The following is a 22,135-nucleotide window of genomic DNA, read 5'->3' as shown; positions in this document are numbered from 1 at the left end:
CCTATGACACTCCCCTGCGGCACACCTGAAATCACTCTTACTTCGGAAGACTTCTCTCCATTGAGAATGACATGCTGCGTTCTGTTATCTAGGAACTCCTCAATCCAATCACACAATTGATCTGATAGTCCGTATGCTCTTACTTTGTTCATTAAACGACTGTGGGGAACTGTGTCAAACGCCTTGCGGAAGTCAAGAAACACGGCATCTACCTGTGAACCCGTGTCTAAGGCCCTCTGAGTCTCGTGGACGAATAGCGAGAGCTGGGTTTCACACGACCGTCTTTTTCGAAACCCATGCTGATTCCTACAGAGTAGATTTCTAGTCTCCAGAAAAGACATTATACTCGAACATAATACGTGTTCCAAAATTCTACAACTGATCGACGTTAGAGATATAGGTCTATAGTTCTGCACATCTGTTCGACGTCCCTTCTTGAGAACGGGGATGACCTGTGCCCTTTTCCAATCCTTTGGAACGCTTCGCTCTTCTAGAGACCTACGGTACACCGCTGCAAGAAGGGGGGCAAGTTCCTTCGCGTACTCTGTGTAAAATCGAACTGGTATTCCATCAGGACCAGCGGCCTTTCCTCTTTTGAGCGATTTTAATTGTTTCTCTATCCCTCTGTCGTCTATTTCGATATCTACCATTTTGTCAACTGTGCGACAATCTAGAGAAGGAACTACAGTGCAGTCTTCCTCTGTGAAACAGCTTTGGAAGAAGACATTTAGTAATTCGGCCTTTAGTCTGTCATCCTCTGTTTCAGTACCATTTTGGTCACAGAGTGTCTGGACATTTTGTTTTGATCCACCTACCGCTTTGACATAGGACCAAAATTTCTTAGGATTTTCTGCCAAGTCAGTACATAGAACTTTACTTTCAAATTCATTGAAAGCCTCTCGCAAAGCCCTCCTCACACTGCATTTCGCTTCGCGTAATTTTTGTTTGTCTGCAAGGCTTTGGCTATGTTTATGTTTGCTGTGAAGTTCCCTTTGCTTCCGCAGCAGTTTTCTAACTCGGTTGTTGTACCACGGTGGCTCTTTCCCATCTCTTACGATCCTGCTTGGCACATACTCATCTAACGCATATTGTACGATGGTTTTGAACTTTGTCCACTGATCCTCAACACTGTCTGTACTTGAGACAAAACTTTTGTGTTGAGCCACCAAGTACTCTGAAATCTGCTTTTTGTCACTTTTGCTAAACAGAAAAATCTTCCTAACTTTTTTAATATTTCTATTTACGGCTGAAATCATCGATGCAGTAACCGCTTTATGATCGCTGATTCCCTGTTCTGCATTAACTGATTCAAATAGTTCGGGTCTGTTTGTCACCAGAAGGTCTAATATGTTATCGCCACGAGTCGGTTTTCTGTTTAACTGCTCAAGGTAGTTTTCAGATAAAGCACTTAAAAATATTTCACTAGATTCTTTGTCCCTGCCACCCGTTATGAACGTCTGAGTCTCCCAGTCTATATCCGGCAAATTAAAATCTCCACCCAGAACTATAACATGGTGGGGAAATCTACTCGAAATATTTTCCAAATTATTCTTCAGGTGCTGAGCCACAACAGCTGCTGAGCCCGGGGGCCTATAGAGACATCCAATTACCATGTCTGAGCCTGCTTTAACCGTGACCTTCACCCAAATCATTTCACAATTCGAATCTCCGTCAATTTCCTTCGATACTATTGCACTTCTTATCGCTATAAACACGCCTCCCCCTTCACTGTCCAGCCTATCTCTGCGGTATACATTCCAATCCGAGTTTAGCATTTCATTACTGTTTACGTCTGGTTTCAGCCAACTTTCTGTTCCTAGTACTATATGGGCGTTGTGACCGTTTATTAATGAGAGCAGTTCTGGGACCTTTCTATAGACGCTCCTGCAGTTTAGTATTAGCACATTAATATTGTTATTCCTTGTTGCATTTTGCCTACTGCCTTGCCGCGTCTCAGGAGGCGTCTTGTCGGGCCTAGGGAGGGAATTCTCTAACCTAAAAAAACCCCATGTGCACTCCACACGTACTCCGCTACCCTCGTAGCCGCTTCCGGCGTGTAGTGCACGCCTGACCTATTCAGGGGGACCCTACATTTCTCCACCCGATAGGGGAGGTCGAGAAATTTGCACCCCAGCTCTCCGCAGAATCGTCTGAGCCTCTGGTTTAAGCCTTCCACTCGGCTCCAAACCAGAGGACCGCGATCGGTTCTGGGAACGATACTACAAATAGTTAGCTCTGATTCCACCCCGCGAGCGAGGCTTTCCGCCTTCACCAACTCCGCCAGCCGCCTGTACGAACTGAGGATGACCTCTGAACCCAGACGGCAGGAGACATTGGTGCCGACATGAGCAAAAATTTGCAGTCGGGTGCACCCAGTGCTCTCTATCGCCGCCGGTAGGGCCTCCTCCACATCTCGGATGAGACCCCCCGGCAAGCAGACAGAGTGAACACTGGCCTTCTTCCCCGACCTTTCCGCTATTTCCCTAAGGGGCTCCATCACCCGCCTAACGTTGGAGCTCCCAATAACTAATAAACCCCTCCCCCCACGTGCCTGCTCGGACCTTGCTGAAGGAGCAGCCACATGTCCACTCACAGGCAGAGCGGGCGATGCCACACGGCCAGCCTCCACATTGACCCTCCGCCTCGTGCGCTGCGAACGCCGCTGAACCCGCCACTCCCCTTGGGGAGAGGGTGGCCCAACCGCGCCCGGTACCCGCGAAGATGTCTCGACAGCAGGGACAGTGGGTGAAGCATGTAACACCTGGGGTGTACCTTGCGACGCACCAGACTCCCCACTGCCGCTACACTCCGAGGCAGCAGCCTGAAGACGGCTGACCGCGGCCATCAACACGCTCAGCTGTTCGCGAAGAGTGGCCAGCTCCCCCTGCGTCCGTACACAGCAGCCACACATCCTATCCATAAAATATTAACCATTGACTAGGGTTTGAACTCAGGACCTTTTGCTTTGAATCATAACACCTTAACCATTACACTACTGCAACCCGTTCTGAGAAACGGGAGGACGTAGGATAGCCACTCTGTCGAGTCTCTGTGTAACACGTGCACGAAAGTTGGTAGACCGAGCAAAATTCAACTTCCTGATTTGCTTCTGAAAAAAACCTTAAGTTAAATGAAATGATCGTCTGGCATTGTTGGCGGGGAGGCCCTATCCGGTCGCAAGTCTTATTCCAGTCGACGCCTCACTGGGCGACTGGTGCGTCGGTGTCGATGACGAAAGGATGACGAGTACAGCACAATACCCAGTCCACGAGCGCGGAACAATACCCAACCCGGCGAGGAGTCGAACCCGGGCCCGCTGCGTGGTAGGCAAACACGTTACCGCTCAGCTAAGCGCAGGCGGACTGTTCCGCTGATAAACCTGCAATGTCAACGAACTACCGGAAATTATATCGTCCGGCAAACATCTCAAAAATGCTTTACGCCTTTGAATTTTGCTATCGAGAGACTGAATCACACAGTTGGTTGTGGGTGGAGTCCCAATTACTCTGGCAGTCTTTTAGTCGTCCTCCTAAAGCCAGAGGTATCCATGTGTTCGGCCAAAGAGTCCAACAGAAGCAAAGAATTAATCTCTGGGAACGGTAATCATATATTTCGGAAGTAACTTCGAAAGTATTCACTCCGATTTTTCCACATTTTGCTACGTCGATTACATGAGTTTTGCATGTAAACAATTCTTTTTCCAAAACTGTTCGTCCTAATTTGCCTTGATGCTCCTGAAGACAGAAATTAAGTTGCGGAAACAGTAATCCACTGACACTTATCATTGGTGTCGTGTTACAGCATTCATCGGCTGCACAAAGCGAATCTCTTTCTTTCGTCGGAATGGTAAAGTGTAGTTTGCATCAAACTTCAATGATTCGAAACCATAACAAAAAAAAAAAGAAAAAAAACTGATAAATGATCAGACGAACTTGACAAACCACACACTCTTTAAACTGATTGACCACATAATATAACACTAAATATACACATATAACTACAGGCCCCATTTACCGCAACCATTTCCTCCCTGATTCTGTCCTATAATCACCGTCCAGCCTCATCTCCTTTTCCCCCCACCAGCCTACCCAAAAAAAAGTCAACCCCCTTACACTCCTCTCACGTCTCTACCTAACATACCAGACAACTTCACACATTTTCACTCGCTCGAACACACACACACACACACACACACACACAAATACAAAAGTAGTTTCGCACGTTGGCAACACTCACAACGTGAACGAACACAAACGAGCAGACATTCACACTGCTACTGTGCTTAATGGGAAATAGTTTACCAAAGTCAAGTGTAGATAGTGCAGCGCAGAAAGTGCTGCAGAACGGCGAAAACTGCCATGTGCAAGTGTGAATCGAAGCCTTTCGACGTCAACCGCTGCTAGCAAGCAGGGAAGGAGCAGAATACTTAAAGAAACACCGCAAATAGCTTGCGCGTCAATTTTATAAACAAAACGATGTTTTTAACCTAAAAGAACCAAAAATGTACAAACGTATGATTCCAATACGCAGAATAACCACGGAAAATGCTTTGTAAATAAAAGCGGAACGCGTCCTGTGTAAATCTTTTTAATTAAACTGCAGTCAGCCGAAGACGGATAACCAGTATTAACAGACTGAATGACTGCCTTTATATGAACCTTTTAGGGGACAACAAGAAGCTTCCCTTCACGTCATCTAAGAATTCGTTTCTAGTATTACCTATTAATGACATCTCCACTACGCGTTTTCTTGAGGTTGACTTCGTAACTTTGCAACCTCCTTTTCTGTATAATTTGCTGAATCCGTTTAACCAGATCGAAGAAACCTGGAAATTAGTAACGTTCATCTACCTCGCAATTCAGAGCGCCCAGTCGTGTAGATTTCTTTGGTAACGGTGCACTGACTCTCACGAGCAGTTCTAAATCTTTCGAATAGTTTTTCTCTCAGACATCTGCCAATTTCATTTCGGCCGATTTTCGTACTTCGTGTAATCTTTCTTCCACTTACACACTTCATGTTCAGACTTTATGAAACGAAATGAGCTTTGCATACTGCTTAAGTTTAAGTGTTTTCTTCTTCCTTCGTCGAACACGAAAATGTACATACTTTTCCTTGTCGGTGACAGCTATTGCTGCACATGTTTTGGGAAGTACTCTGTTTTGCGTTTTCATTAGGACAACAATCACTGTTAGAATAGAAATTCTGGAACTGTTGTTTCTTCCAACATTTCCAAAATTACCTACGAAATGTATGTCCAAGAAATTCACTAATAAATGGCACCGGCCGGAGTGGCCGTGCGGTCCTAGGCGCTACAGCCGGCCGCGGTGGTCTCGCGGTTCTAGGCGCGCAGTCCGGAACCGTGCGACTGCTACGGTCGCAGGTTCGAATCCTGCCTCGGGCATGGATGTGTGTGATGTCCTTAGATTAGTTAGGTTTAAGTAGTTCTAAGTTCTAGGGGACTGATGACCACAGCAGTTGAGTCCCATAGTGCTCAGAGCCATTTGAACCATTTTTTTCCTAGGCGCTACAGTCTGGAACCGCACGACCGCTACGGTCTCAGGTCCGAATGCTCCCTCTGACATGGATGTGTGTGATGTCCTTAGGTTAGTTACCTTTAATTAGTTGTAAGTTCTAGGCGACTGATGACCTCAGAAGTTAAGTACTATAGTGCTCAGAGCCATTTGAAGCCAATAAATGGCACGTGTGTAAGTCTTCATGAAAAGTAAGTGATTTAGATTTCATACCGTGTTCTTCATATTTTCTATTGGATTCCACAATACTGTGAAAACCTGGAAGCTGCACAAGGGCAGAAGCTATTAGCAAGTATAAGCGACGAGATCACAAAGAAATTTCATTCAGTTTTATCTCCGTTGATAACATTTAGCGATAGCGCAGAGGCTGATCAGGGGCGACGTTTGGTAGGCTATTTCAAGTTTACATATTCGTTCCTTGTCCATTTGTTCCCTTTTTTCCCCAGGTACCTAAATTTTTCTGCTGTGATGATAACTCCATATTTCATCGGGAATTTTGCGGGGACATCTTTGATGTACTGTATTGTATGGAACTGGGGACCTAGAAACGACGGCGAGACTTCGTCCCCGCGTAGCCCTCAGTGGTGCACAACCCCACAACAGGCCACAGCAGTCCACCCACCCCACCGCCGCCCCACACCGAACCCAGGGTTACTGTGGGATTTGGCCCCCAGTGGACCCACCCGACAGCGTCTCACACCAAACGAGTGTAACCCCAAATGTTTGCGTGTTCATGTACGTGGAGACATTGTTTGTGCAGCAATGGCCGACACAGTGTAACTGAGGCGGAATAAGGGGAAACAGCCCGCATACGCCGAGGTAGACGGAAAACCGGCTTAGAAACCATCCCCAGGCTGGCCGGCACACCGGACCTCGACACAAATCCGCCGGGCGGATTCGTGCCGGCAAGTGCATCAGACCGCGCGGCTAGCCGGGAGGGCTATCTTTGATGTAACTCATGAGTTTTATTTTTTGAAACGATGTCTGCAAGGTCAGTTTGTTTGACGGCTTCTTTTATTAAAGTTCGATCTGAATTCTACTACTTCCTACGTCATTTGAAAGAATGCCAGTATCATCAACAGAAGCGAGAGTGTCTCCCGTGATGCTCTTGGATTTAGTTCAAGTTCTCATCGGATTATAATGATTCCTAGCCATCTGTTTTTCAAGAAAACAGTTGAAAGGCATCGGAGAGATCCCATCGCCCTTTCGGACGACTGTTTTGATCTCAGACGAAGCTGAGAGGTATCCCAGGAATTCGCTGGTGACCTCGATGTTGAGCGCCCATAAGCCCCCCCCCCTCCCCCCTCCCAGGAATTTTCTCTTGGAAGTTGTGTCAGTTGTGTCAGTGCTCTAATTAATTAACAATTTAAAGTCTTACAGTAACAATATACTGCGATATGTGGTGTGCCAAGGATGCTGAGTGAAAAACACAACCGGCGTTGAACATGTTTCTACCCGTCCAAAGATCAGCTGGAATCTGAAATAAGAAACTGCTGGCATCTCCTAAGGCTGGTTCACACTAGGGCGGTATTAGTCAAGTGGCGAGTGATTTAGTCACTAAAAGCGTCTGAACGACATAGTTCAGTAGGGTTGATAAGTAAACCAGTTTAATCGGCCTGATCCCTTAAGCTGGAGAGCAGCCGATCAAGTAGCAACCCGCAGCCCATGGCGTGCCACAGGACAAGTGTGAACACCACCTGCTCAGTGGCGCGCATTATCGTCTGTTTCCTGTGAGTCAGCAACATGGCTCGTTGGAGCGACGACACCACGGTCAATTTTGTTTTTCTGTACGCAGAACAGGAGCGCTTGTGGATCGTGAAACGTCCACTGTACAAAAATAAAGCACTCAGTACAGCCGCAGCCATACACTTGGCAGAGACGATGGGAATACCGGAGTTTCAGAAGATTGTGGTTAAACGTAAAATCAAAAGCATCATGTCAGCATTTATCGTAATATTCTGAACATTTCGATTCCACGACTGTAGAAATCACGTGATTCTGAGGCGAAGAACTCGTCGAGCCATTTTTGGAGCGCATTTTCATCCGGAGAGGAGCTTCCTTGAAGATTGCTCGATAGAGACCGGAAAAGGCGAAAATCTGTGGGCGCAAAATCAGGTGAATACGGTGGGTGCGGAATGACTTCCCACCCCAACTCGCGTGTAAGGTTTTTGTCAGTCTGGCAGAATGCGGCCGGGCGTCACAGTGGAGCAGTATCGCTTCACGCAGTCTTGCTGGTCTCTGTTATCGGACTGCGTCTGCGAGGCGTCCCACTTTTTCACAGTAAATGCCAGTAACGACGGTTACACCTCGCGGAAGGAATTCCTGGTGCAACACAGCGTCGCTGTTCCACTAAATGCACGGCCTCGTCTTTCATGGATGCGTGCGGGTCTTCGTACGCAGCCGTGCTGCTTTGTCTGGGCTCAACCACTCCTTTCTCTCCCTTATGTTAGCATAAAAAACACCATTTATCGTCACCAGTCACGATGCGAGATACGAATAGTCGGTGTTGTTGACGAGTCAACTGGTTACGAGCAAGCAGAGGTGCACTTATGACCACCCGCTGATTTTCGTGATTTTGGCTTACAGTGCGCGGTAGCCATCAGCCTACTTTTGAACCTTCCCCGTTGCATGCGAATGTCGCACGTTGGTGGAGTGATCGCAGTTCACAGCATTTGCTATTTATGGAGTACACTGAAGTGGATTATTGCGGATTAATGCGTTCAAACGATCTTCGTCAAAGCCCGAAAGTCTTCCTGAACGTGGAGGGTCACTAATGTCAGAACTACCCTCCCTAAAACGAGAAAACTATTTTGTTGCCATATCTCCTCTCAGTGGCCTTATCCCCACAGACGCCGCAAATTTTTCTGGATGCCACCGCTGTTGCCAAACTCTACTGAACACAAACAGAGGAATATGTCGGAAATATTCCAATTTCTCCAGTTGGTATTCTATTTTCTAGTGTCCACAGCTCTACTCACTATCTCTAAATGACAAAATGTCAATACGTTAACTCAAATAACAACACTGAACTAGAAATAAAAAAATGAAAATCGATAAATAAACCGACAGCAACCGATACCGACATGCAAAACAAAAACGTTCAGAACTTATGCACCAACCTAATAAATTATCTATGAACGTTCATTTGCTTACTTGTCAACCATAGCTACAAGACCACATGCTGCTTGACTAAGTTATGTATTGTGAACCAGCCTTAAGAAGTGCACTGCTGGCCACCCAAAATGCAACACCGTGAAGGAAGGACCCAGATCAGGTGACATTTGCAGCACGGACCTGCGCCGACGAGAGATACACGTGATCAGCACTTCAGCGCAGCCGCACATCACGGCAAGAGTAGAGCCACCTGCAAGCGCTGTACAAAGGGGGAACAGGCGGCCGTGTGGACGTGCTGTCGTTCTTCCGTGCCGTTGATTTGCGTTAACAGGTTAACTCGATTTGTAGCAGACAACGATCGTGTTTAGAGCACATTTCGGAGTTCGGCCGAGAAAGAATGGTCGCCTACAGGGGTTGCGGATTGTGCTTCTGGGAAGTGGGTGACCGCGTCGGACGCAACCGAGCAACTGTGATGCGGATCTGTAATCGCTGTGTGCAGGAGGGAATGACGGACGGACGGCATCGAGTGTACCCACCCCGTAGCATCGATACGCCTGCTGACACGCTTACTGTGCGAGTGGCATTGATGCATCGCTCTTCCATATCACGAACCGTACCGCAACAAATCCGGTCTGTTGCGCAACAAGCAGAGTCCGCGCGTACCATCCGATGTCGTCTGCAGCAGAGTGGACTGTCCGCGAGGCGTCCATAGCTGCGATTACCGCTGAGCCGACGCCACAGCTGTTCGCACCGTCAACGGTGCGAGGAACGGCGGACACGAGCAGTCGAATGGCACAACAATGTATTTATCGGCGAATCCAGATCCGATGTTCGGATTAGAGTCTGGGGACACCGTTGTGCGAAACTGTCGAACTGTTGCCTTGTGCGTCGCCGTGCCGCTCCTACATCCGGTATTAGGGTTCGGGGCGGTATCGGATTGCATTCCCGCGTCCTCTAGTACGGACATGCCGTTAAGCTTACCAGTCAGCGTTACATCGCTGAAGCGTTGGAGTCTGTCGTCTTCACTTGACTTCGCAGCTAGCCGACGGCCACACTCCAACGATATAATGCGCGACCACACGTGGCAAGTAATGTTCCATATTTCTTCGCCACCCACTGTATTGCACTGCTGCCTTGCTCTCCCTGTTCCCCCGGTCTCTTCCCAGTCAGAGACAGTGGTCGATGATTCCGAAATGACTGACCCGAGTTACACCACCCGCCGCTACACCAGATGTACTTTGCCAATAGGTGGATGCGGCATGGGCTGCTATACCCCGAGAACACGTCCAGAGCCTCTTTGATTCAAAACCGAGGAATGTAGCCGGGGTTATAGGCAGCAACGGCGTCAACATTCAATACTGATTTCAGAATCACTTCACGTGGGACCCTGTTTTGAGTCACGTGGCGTTTGTACGACGTGTGCCCAGTGCCGGCTGGCCAGCAGTGCAGCGGCGGCTGCCGCGTGCCGGTTGCAGGTACTCGAACGCCTCCACCGACTGGCCGGACGTGCAGCTGTTCCTGGCGTCGTACGGCGACAACACCGACGGCGGGCTGTTCGGCAAGCGCGCGGCCGGCCTGCACGACGACGTGTACGCGGCGGTGTTCGAGCCGGTGCTGTACCGCGACAGCTACTCCGTGCTGCCGCTGGTCCTGCGGCCGCGCTCCAGGGGCGCCGTGACGCTGCGCTCCAGGGACCCGCTCCAGCTGCCGCGCGTCGTGCCCAACTACTTCCAGGACCCGCACGACCTCCGCGTCCTCGTGAGTGCCGCCACAGCCACCGGCCTCTCCTGCCTACTCGGCGATCACAACCGCCCCCTAGCTATCCATTCCTGAACCTAGTCCCGTTCCAGGGATTTCCACGTCGAGCTTTGCTAGCCGGTCTGGATCCAGCTTTTCCTGCACGTTCGCTGGATGGCGTCTATCCATCTGGTGAGAGGACGTCGGATACTCCTCTCTGTCTCCCTCGGACGCCACTGCGTCAGTCTTTTGGCTAATTTGAAGTTGCTCCCGGGCGCGTGTCCTGCCAAATGCCACTTAAGTCTCTCCGTCCGCTTGAGAATGTCGTGGACCCCCGTTATTCTCCTTATCTCTGCGTTCTTGACCCTGTCTCTCAGATTCACTCCAAGCATTGCTCTCTCTACTGCCCTTTGCCAGACCCGGAGTCGATTTCCGGTGCTTGTTGGGTCATTGTTTCGAGCCCTTATGGTGTTACTGGCAGGATGCGCGTGTCATAAACCTCGCTCTCTAAATGTATTGCTTTTTCTACGTATGTACGAGAGGCGCTGAAAAAGTAATGCATTTTTTTCCGAGCCTAAGTTCAATTTATTCGGGATTCCAATGCACCGTATTATCCCCCACTCTTTTGGCTACAAAACCCTATTTTTGGACATAGTCTCCGTTCAGTGCGACGGCCTTACACCACTTACTGAGAGAGCCTGTACTCCTGCACGGTAGCACTCCACTGGTCGACGTCGGACCCAGCGTCTTGCTGCACCAGTGGTCTCCCCGTCACCGACGTACTGCTTCTCGCGGAGAGCGTCCTTCATTGGGCCAAACAGATGGAAGTAGGGAAAGTCGAGCCGTGCGCTCGATGAGAAAGAACAGTCCAGTGAGGTTTTGTGAGCTGCTCCCGGGTGCGCAGCCTCGTGCCAGGCCCTGCGCTGTCATGGAGAGGGAGAAGTCTTTTCGCCTTTCTGTCGCGCTGGACAGCCGAAGCACACCGCAGGGGCCACAGCTGTGTGCGACTGGTCGGCCGGCGCCGGGCGACGCCGCCGCGACGACGACAGACGCCACCTGCAACGACTTGCCGTGCTTCGCCCGCTGTCGCGCATCCGCAAACATTCTGCGAGCGCCTGCACACATCTGGGATGCTCTCATTTTCCGCCAAAAGAAGCTCAGTGACAGCTCTCTGCTTCTGGCGCACCTCTGTCACAGACGCTACTCTGAAGGCCAGCTATAGCGCCGCTACCTTTCACGACTTCATGAGACTGTAACAGCTGAAGCGGAAGTGTTTCACAATGTCCCACAACAAATTCCATATTTTTCAGCCGAAACTGGTGGAGAAAACAAGTATTCTATTGCTTATTGAAAGTCTCTCGTATTTATTCTCCACGATCGCGATTCCAGTCTATTATGCCATTCTCAAGTGACATGTCGTTTCTCTAGGAGGACACAGCGTTCAAGTCAATTATGTTTACATACTACATTTGTAGGTGGCAGGTAAAATGAAACTGGCGCGCATAAGACCGACGCGGAATGAGCCCATCTTAATGAACACAATTGTCCGTCACAGTAAATGCTCGAAATGGTGAATTCGATACACCACTCTGTTAGCCCACATGTTTCTGAGTGATTGAATCAGGACTATTGGATCCTCAGCTTTTTTTCTTCAAATGAGACGTGGTTTAGCCTGTCGGGGTATGTGGACTCACACAACGTGCGCCATTACGCATCAGAAAATCTCCATCAGTACTTTGAAGAGCTGTTGCACAGTATCAATACTGGTGCTTGTTGCTCAAAGTCTCATGGCTGCATCGTTACACGGCTCTTATCCAAATCGCTAATGCTAACCGAAATGCCTAGGAACGGTTTAATCCATTTTGCGATCAACTCATAGGATATGAACAACTGTATGCACATTTTCAGCAAAACGGAGCAACACCACACACTGCCTTGACACACTTGTCACGAGAGCGAGAGGTGTTTCGGTGATGAGTGGATGGACGGTCAGCTGAGGCAGAGCAGTCTCCTGGCCATCTACATCGCCTGACCTCCCTCCCTGTGACTGTTACCTGTGGGGGAAACTGAAGGGTCAGGTGTACACAAATAACGCTCACACACATGAAGAGCTGCAGCAGAACACTGAACGCGCTATTATTGCTCTCCATCAGGGATAGTTGCTACGCGTGTCTCGCAGTTTGCGCTGCTCTATACGGTGGCCGTTTCCAGTACCTTCTGTGATGTCCGTAGACAAGCGTGAGTCCCGCGCCGGTCTCACTGTAAATACAGGGTGTTTATTAAATTAGTTACACAAAGTAATCTTTAATTGCGGAAAAGGTAAATAACTTGCAGAAATGTTTGATACAGAACTGAATGCAGTATATCTTCAACTTTTATTTGCAGTGTCCATTGCGACAACCTTTTATAACTCGACAAATTTCCCCTCAGGAATCAATTTCCTGCCAAATCCTGTGAATCATATTTTGGTGTGTGGTGACAACTGCTTGTGTTATCCGTTGTCGTATCCCCTCGACGTTTCCCGGAAGCGGAGGAACAAACACGCCGTCTTTAATGAAATCCCATGCATCGAAGTCCAATGAGGTTACATCAGGTGATCGTGTTGGGACGTGCCAAATCGTCAGATTCCTACTGAGGTACGCGACTGTTTCACGATGGTAATATAGTGGCGTGCCATCTTGTTGGAAAATAAATCCTGTGCCCATATCCTGTTGTAACTGAGACATTAGATTATATTCAAGAACGTCCAGGAACGATATGGGAGTTACAGTTGACTCGGCAAAAAAGAAATAATCGTAAATCTTACAAATTACAGCGCAAAATATATTTATATGTTCGATTACGTAACGTGGTTTCCGCTCACCCCATGTCCTAACATTATGCAGATTCACTTTACATCAAGTATGGAAGGTGGCTTCGTCACTGAACAATATTTTACTAAGAAAATCATCTGTAGCCTGCATTTTGTTAAACATTTCTGCACAAATCTCAGCTCGTTATTCTTTGCCACTTTCTCTTAAAGCTTGCAACAGTTCCAGTTTGAAGGGTTTGAAAGACAGGGGCGTAGGCAGTCCTAGGTGTAAGCTGGCACGCCTCGTTCATTTATCCGGACTATGAGTGTAAGATTGGCGGCCTTGTTCAACTGCTGAGTCAGAGACTGCTCGTCCACCCTGATTCCGAGTCCTGGGGGTACCCATACGGTTTTAGTGAAATGGTGGTACTAATTAATAGCAGTGCATCTATGTGATATTTGGTCATGAACTGTCTGTGGACTGTAGTAACGCATTTTGCTTCATGATACCAGAAACAACGCTGTGGCGTTATAAGACTGCAACATGACGGTTGGAATAACTCATTCCCGCATTGCCACCTGTCGCGAAAGTCTGGAACTAATAGTGTTAGGCGGGAATAAAACTTGAAGATATATTACACCTACCGCTGTATCAAACATTCCTCTAAGCTGTTTAGCCTTTTCACAATTAAAGGTTACTTTCTATAACGAATTTATGAACTCCCTGTATTTTCTGGGCCTGTTTTATTTTCCCATCCATTATAGTGCGACAGAAGACTGTCATTTATTTAAAAGAACGTAGCACTTCATGTAATAATCAATATCGAATCCATGCCACCTGTGTACATAATTTTTACTTTGCGTCCACCAGGTGTGACATTTGGCAACAAAATTTCTCGATTCGACCACTGTGTTCTACACCTGCTGTAACATTTAACAGAAGCAAGAATCTAAATCCTTGAGCGCTATCGCAACGCATTTCTTTCATCCGAGTTTATGAAAGCATAAATAGTAAAGCATATGCAACTACTAAGCTTTTGGCTACAGATTAAACTCAAGTAAGAAATGCACTTCGAACTAAAGACTATGGAATCGATTCCCGTTTGGGAAGAGGACAAGTTTTCTTCTTTAAATTTCTTTAAAGTCAGTACCGCCATTTGACTGTTGTTTATTTGGAGTGTTACATTTACACTTACACGATCATGATTTCGGCTTCAAAGTGCCATTATCAAGCGTTTTAAGTGTTATACAGTGCCTAAGATGGCATACACTCGTATTTAAAATACACTGAAACGTCCCCTTAGAAAAATTATACGCGACTGTGCTTAAACTGAAACACAATATTTTTTAGCGCAACGCAATCTGACTTTCAAAAATCCCTACGAAAGAATGGCCCTGACTAACAATAACCTATACGTTTCACAAATCACTTACCTCACAAAAATCTTCGTTACTCAAGCTACTGCAATACAGCGAGCGCCACTACTGCCAGCTAAATAAAAGATTCAAACTACTGAAGGCACTAACTACTGATAGGCATAGTTAGCAAATGAAAGATTTTAATAGAGAACAAACAATGTATTTACCTCACTAGTCATAATATATATAGCAGTTCATGACACCGATTCTTACAAATTTCAAAACTCCGCCATCTCTCTCCCCACGTCCACCACTGCTGGCGGCTCACCTCCAACTGCGCAACGCTACGCGCTGTCAGCATCCAGCTGCCGCTGCTCAACACTACAATGGCAGACAACAATGCAAACTAAACACAGACTGCGCACAGCACAGCCAGTGATGTTTCATACCGAGCGCTAAGCGGCGTTACCAATAAGAAAACCTAAACAGCCTACTTATAACACTATTAGACACATTGTCTAAGAATCGATACTTCTGGTAAAACCTACTGTTTTTTTCTATCAGTGAGTATACCATCTTGATTAAATTATTAAATTTTTCTTCTCTTTCAGAGCGTAAGAATTGTATTCAGTGCTGCCAAATTAAATGCCTCCTGCAACAAAGCGCTGATTACTCCTTGCTGCTGGTCGCTGCAACCAAACGACACCCAATCTCGCGCTCCGTTCCTCCGCAAGGGCTAGAGAGCAAGAGAATGCAAAAACAGGGAGAAGGAGAAACTCGAAACAGCTGTCTATGTTTTTCACTATATGCTGTCTTAAGAAAGAGACAAATTATTTAAATACGATAGTTTATGTGCGGACTGGTAATGTGCAGATAAATTTCACTTACAAAACCTAAGTAACAACTAAAAACAGAAAGGATGTCCAAGTGCTGAAGCCAATATTCAGTTTTCTTTAATTTCTTGGTTGCAAAATATTACCGAAAGTAGATATGCAAAAAATGAACTTGGCTGCATTTAAACTACGTTGACCAGTCACGTTAACGTATCACCTACCGAAAGCCTGAGAACGCCTTGTCCAGTGCGGACGACTCAGAGACGAGCAGGCGGATTTGTCGCTCCGGTGACAGTCACTGACAGTCACTGAGCTCTGCTGACGGCCCCACTCTGCTGACACTGCTCGTCTGTTGGCAACACAATCCTCCCCGCCTCTTACTGACTGGCGGGTCTCTGAACATTTAGTGGCCAATTCTGCCTTACGTAGGGATGTCCGTATACTTTTCATCACACACTGTATGTTACATCAGAACCAATTTCGATTAGACTTTAATCGAATGATTGCATCGATCTTAGTTTGGTATGAAGAGTTCAGAATCTCAAGGAGTTATTTCACAAGAGTCACGACCTACTTAATTATCACTGTTAATTGGACTAGTTACACGTTCCATAGATCATTTGATTGATTCTTTTATCCAAATGATGTGGAGCGAGTGACCTACCGGGACCATCCGACCATCGTGTCATCCTCAGGGGAGGATGCGAATAGGAGGAGCGTGGGGCCAGCACACCGCTCTCCCGGTCGTTACGATGGCATTCTTGACCGAAGCCGCTACTATTCGGTCGAGTAGCTCCTCAGTTGGCATCACGAGGCTGAGTGCGACCCGAAAAATGGCAACAGCGCATGGCGAATGGATGATCACCCCGCCAAGTGCCGGCCACGCCCATCAGCGCTTAACTTCAGTGATCTCACGGGAACCGGTGTATGCACTGCGGGAAGGCCGTTGGCCGAGTCAGTTTACAGGATATATTAAATGGTTACTGTTAACATTAATGAACTTTTGGTTCTTCTCATAAAACTATGTTTAAAATTATATTTTTTTTACTAGCTACAAGGTTTTAAATGGAAATTCGTCAGTCGAATAGAAAGTGCTGTCACACATTTTATGGTATTGTACAAACGATAATTTTTGTTGCTGCATATTGATATCCTTTCTGAGCCACTGGCCACTTTAAGAATGGGGAATAACGGTAATTTTTGCCACTAGTGTGGAAAGTTCTTCTGTTATTCTCAAACTAGGGTAGATTATTTATGACTAATTTAATTAGGGAATATATGTATTGTGACGGTGCAATTAAAATGACCAGCTACTTGAAGGCGTACGTAAGTGACGTCCATCGGTCAACACCACAAATCACTGTTACTGCTCGGTTTTGTGCAATCAGTGCTCTCTAAGAGGTCAGTTACCCTAGAAAACAATTCCACAAGACACTAATGAATGGAAATAGCAAAAAATGTCAGGAGGTTAAGTCTTTCGTTTCCAAGATTAGCAATACAAACAGCAAAAGTGGTTGACCTCAATTGCTTGCAAAACTCAGTAATACACTCCTTCTACTTATAGTTTTTATCAGCATGTACATCCAAAAATGTAGAGCATTCTATCCTATTTACTGACTCCTGCTCTTGTCGTACACCAGTTGTTGATTTGACTATTTTTTGTACAGAACTGAATATAATATGGTTTTTTCTTCAAATTTAGGAAGAGTCGATTTCTCAGAAGTACTTTGTAATTGTTTTTTCTCTGATGGATTTTGTTGTAAAATTAATATCGCCTGCTAAAAGTATCAATCCTGCTTCTCGAATGTTAGTGGAAGCTCATTCTCTTATGTGAGGAACAGTAGTGGACCCAATATTGAACCCTGTGGCACTCCTTTGCCGATTTCTCCCCAACGACTAAAATTTTCTACTCCTTCAACATTATTTGAATTATTCAGCACATCTTTTCGTATTCTCTTCGTTAAGTATGATGCATACCAACTGTGTGTACAACCATCAAATACATAAAACTCGACTTTTTCTGGATGCGGATGTTTACATTGAGAGTGTGTGCCGCCGACAGGTGGAGGGAATGAAGTTCGCGGTGGCGCTGAGCAAGACGAAGGTGATGCGCCGGCTGGGCGCCAGGGTGAACGAGCGGCCGCTGCCCGGCTGCGAGGGCTCGGGCGCCTTCGGCTCGGACGAGTACTGGGAGTGCGCTGCGCGCCACTACACGCAGACCATCTACCACCCGGTGGGCACGTGCAAGATGGGCCCCGCCTCCGACCCGGAGGCCGTCGTCGACCACCGCCTGCGCGTCTACGGCGTCCGGCGGCTGCGCGTCGTCGACGCCTCGATCATGCCCTACATCGTCAGCGGCAACACCAACGCGCCCACCGTCATGATCGCCGAGAAGGCCGCCGACATGATCAAGGAGGACTGGGGAGAGCTCCACGACGGAGAGTGGTCCCACGAAGAGGAGCGCACCTGGGACGTCGACGGCAGCGTCCAGAGACAGAAGCGGTTCTCCCAGGAGTTTCAGTCCAAGGATGCACAAGAGACAAACTGGAGCCAACAAGTAGACTCCCAGTGGCCCGTCAAACAGTTCCCGAGTCCGCAATCTGAAGAAATGGACGGGATCCGTCAACTAGACCCTACCTCTTCTTCTAAGGATCATCAACCCCCGATCACTGAAGTGGGCTGGTCGCATCGTGATGAAAATATTAAATCTCAGGTTTCTCGTGACAGGAACTGGAGCGAACTGTATAAGAACAAGGGTGTTTACGGCGACTTCAAAGGGCGCGATGATACACAAGTCCAGGATAGCTATTCTGAAAAGCAGCAGCACAGCGCAATTGAACCACCAGGCACTGATGAGGAAGATGAGGGCTACAAACTGGAACAGCAATGGATCTCCAGCGCCTACCAACCTCTTAAATTCGAACAGAACAGTAACAAGCACGAAACGGATAATGAGTTGACATCCGATGTTCTACAGCCAGCAGAAATTCATCAGAAAGCTCAAAGACAGGGTGCGAAAGAAAGAATATGGCCCTCTTATACCATGGGTCCAAAGGTCATCAAAAGCAAGGAGCAGAGCTTACAAAAGAAGTGGTCTTTGGATGCAGCAGTGCTTCCAGAATTAATGAGAGACCCGAAGCCTGAAAATATTGAACATTTCGTTCCTCCAGACCAGACCAACGTAAAATCTATAGTTAAAAGTTCAAATGCCTTCTCTGGACAAAATGAGAAGATTGGAACCACATGGCTCTCTGAAGAAACACGTAAGCCAGAGATTGAGAGGAACGATTTCTACGACGCCAGTCGACAGAAGTCGCCCGGCGAGAAACGTAAGCAACTAGGCGACGTGTCTAAAAGGAAATGGACTTCTCAGTATCAGAAGGCTTTGGTCTCCAAACAGAGGAAGGAGGGAGAGAAAACGAAAAACATGTGGCTGGCAGAAGAAACTCAGAGCACCATTATGGGACAAAAGAACTGGAATCGGCAAACAGCAACCAAACTGTTTTCGGAGGGGTCTGAACAACAAGTTCCCGAAGATCTTTCGTGGACAGACAGTTTCGTAAAGCCGTACTCTGGTAATCTTAAGTACTTCGTCTCTGAACGAAATGGTAAGACCACTACGATGTGGTTATCAGAAAAAATGCAACCAGCTATCGTTGAAGAAATGGGATAGAGAGATAAAATGTCATTAGCCAACTGAAACGCTTCGTCACTACGATAAAGTTTGGAACAGCAACGATTGAAATACATTGCTTAATGCGGCAGCACGTGCCTCACTCACTATATCGATTACTTTGTTATGAGATTTTTCCGTCAAAGAAACATTAAAGAACATTAGGCTTTGGTGATTAAAGACAATGAATAGACTGCACCGAAGTGTAGTTATAATGAAATGATCAAAAGGAACGAGTGGAGAGATGGTACTGAAGATGCACTCGTTCACTGAGGAGTCAAACAGCTTTTTTCTTCGTGGTGTGTTCTTTAGAATGAAGTGACTAAACAGAATTGGTATCAGACTCCAGTTCAATCGATACCCATTGAGTAAACCATTCAGTAAGCATCCTGAGAAACCGTTACTGTGGATCACGTAATGGTATAAGCCGCATTTAAAGAACTTCGCTAGCAGAAAAGTCGACGAATTTTACTAATCAAAACTCAAAGTTCATGACACTGAAAGAAAAAGCAGAATAACACTGGAGCCTGGGAAACAGTACACCTCAGCTATAGAGGCAGGACAGCTTTGGATAAGGAGCCGTGCAATGAACTCCAACCTCTGTTTTCTTTTGATAGCGCGGGTAGGTGTTTATGCACATACGTACGCTTCGTGGAACTGCAGACCATCAGTTGAAGGTCAACGGCCCTTAACAGACAATGATGAACTTTGTTACTTTGTCGTGAGAACACAGCGAACGGCGTCAATGCAGCGTGAAATAGTATAGTGCATATAATAGTGTTATTTAAGAAAAGTGCAAAGACGGATAAATGGTGTAATTTATACAGAGACAGCGTGTCGCCATATACTACGATCCGTGAAACTGTGCTTTGATAAACAGATTGTGTACCAAAAGTTCACACGTATCGTTCCACAAAATCAAATGTGTTCCAAAAAACTCGCCGGTGCACTAGAATGTATTCCTTCTAGTCTTATAGGAAACGAGTTAGTGCTTACACGTCACAAGTGAGGTCTGTGCGCGTCCATCCCCTGCGAGCAGCGAGTTAGCCGTGCCGTTTACCCTGGCACGCCTCGAGAACTGATACTTGCGGGAAGTTGAGGGTTTCCCTCGCTCCCTGAGACGTACTGCCTGGATCCGAGAACCAGTGGCGCACACTGTGTCATACTGTCACCAGTGTGCTGTACTCGAGTGTTCTCGAGATAGAGACGGTAACTTTGAGTATTCATTTACCGCTTCAGCTTGGAGATCTTCTTTGCTCTGCGAAATAGGACAAGTGCCCGCAGAGGACATCATTCTCACAGAACGATGTTACGCTAAAGCCTCTCCTAAGAGAAGTGGAATATTGGTGCGTTTTCATGCAACAGAATAAACGTTAGTGACAATTCAGAGCTATATAAAACAGTACGCGAGAAGTTTTCTACGAACGCCGTTGTCAGTAATATACAAACTGTTCTATTTATAATTTCCTATTTGTTTCAGCATCTGAAAGTAATTGTACAAAACGCTTCTTATTCAAAATTGTCTGTCTCTTTTGTGATCACCTTAGCTGTCAGCTTCTTTTATAAACAAGGAAAAATCTCCTCTGTTCGATGCCACTGACTCTTCATAGCTATTAACCCGTAGTACGCTTTGGGAAATTTAAGGCTGAGTGGATACATGCTACGCATTTGATGCTGTTACAGCCTGTCACTTCGATAATCTCAATACTGGAACTCTGCGCAACACTCACTCGGGTTTTGTATGTCATGCTTCAGTTCCATACAGATTTAGTTCCTCGGAAACCGTCAATTAAGCACATACCTTAGCGCTTGTTCAGCGACACACGAAGATCACTAATAACCTTTTACGGCTAACGATTTCTTCATTTAACGACTCAAACTTCTAGAACGTGTACTTCCTACTTTCTATGTAAAAGTTCCGTGGCAGTTTTCTTCTTAGGAACAACAGTCCTTCATACTTTGTTGGTACTGCAGCTCAGACCTTGACAACAGTACAAATCCCTTAGAGTACAAACAGAGTGTTGTGGTAATGCATCTTTATTAGTTTCTCTACAAGATAATTACGTAAGAATGTAAACGTTCGACGCCGATATTTAAAGAGAATGTGTTACATTTCAGTACGCAAAAACTCGACATATAAACAGCTAAATGACTTACGTCACACTTGTATTTAAAAGCAATAGCATTGGTTAGTGATTTGTCTAATGATGTAAAAACTTATTTCGTTGATAAAAAGACATGATGATTTTTTAAATCTCGCTGTGCGAAAAGATTGTTGTCAAATAAAGAGTTCGCTTTGTTGTACCTACTTACGACTCAAAATCTGACTTTACACGTCGTAAATTTTTCACCATCAGCCGTGACGACTTAATGAGGTTAAACACTTCGTCTGAAGCAATAAAATGATCTAAAAATTTCGAATGAGGTAAGAAGTACGGGTGAAATATTTCTATTTCTGCGTCATTTTCCTGTTTATTCTGTTAACTACAGGTTTGCTTTACTTTTTCATTTATGTGTATTCGTAGATCTATAAAAAAAGCACTTGCATTTACTCATGTCCACGGCAAGTTCTCATGTTTCGCCACCCTGAAACGGAAGCAGTTGCTGAGAAGTTCACTTTTCTGTAATCCTCAACACGGTAGCCACATCTCGAGGTGGAGAAGTACGAGGTGCATACAAGTTCTAAGGCCTCCGCTTTGTTTTCTAATTAACTACTCACCCGAAATCGATGAAACTGGCGTTACTTCTCCACGTAATCGCCCTGCAGACGTACACAATTTCACAACGCTGATGCCATGATTCCATGGCAGCGGCGAAGGCTCCTTTAGGAGTCTGTTTTGACCACTGGAAAATCGCTGAGGCAATAGCAGCACGGCTGGTGAATGTGCGGCCACGGAGAGTGTCTTTCATTGTTGGAAAAAGCCAAAAGTCACTAGGAGCCAGGTCAGGTGAGTAGAGAGCATCAGGAATCACTTCAAAGTTGTTATCACGAAGAAACTGTTGGTAACGTTAGCTCGATGTGCGGGTGCGTTGTCTTGGTGAAAGAGCACACGCGCAGCCCTTCCCGGACGTTTTTGTTGCAGTGCAGGAAGGAATT

The 22,135-nt window shown here is 46.5% G+C and overlaps 1 protein-coding gene across 2 annotated transcripts in view; it reads left to right on the top strand.

Annotated features, from left to right (window-relative positions):
- The window catches only part of LOC126284824 (glucose dehydrogenase [FAD, quinone]-like), an 87,057-nt gene extending 65,703 nt beyond the window's left edge, over positions 1–21,354 (top strand). For both annotated transcript variants that reach the window (XM_049984036.1, XM_049984035.1), the window contains 2 exons: positions 10,121–10,403; positions 17,428–21,354. In XM_049984036.1, the coding sequence (XP_049839993.1) occupies positions 10,121–10,403; positions 17,428–19,038 (1,894 nt within the window). In that variant the 3' untranslated portion in view covers positions 19,039–21,354. The remainder of the gene's footprint in view (positions 1–10,120; positions 10,404–17,427) is intronic.
- The last annotated feature ends 781 nt before the right edge of the window (positions 21,355–22,135 follow it).

Source organism: Schistocerca gregaria, chromosome 8, assembly GCF_023897955.1.
Source record: "Schistocerca gregaria isolate iqSchGreg1 chromosome 8, iqSchGreg1.2, whole genome shotgun sequence".
In the NCBI taxonomy this organism is placed as follows: Eukaryota; Metazoa; Arthropoda; class Insecta; order Orthoptera; family Acrididae; genus Schistocerca; species Schistocerca gregaria.
This window is presented reverse-complemented; position numbering and strand designations above follow the sequence as displayed.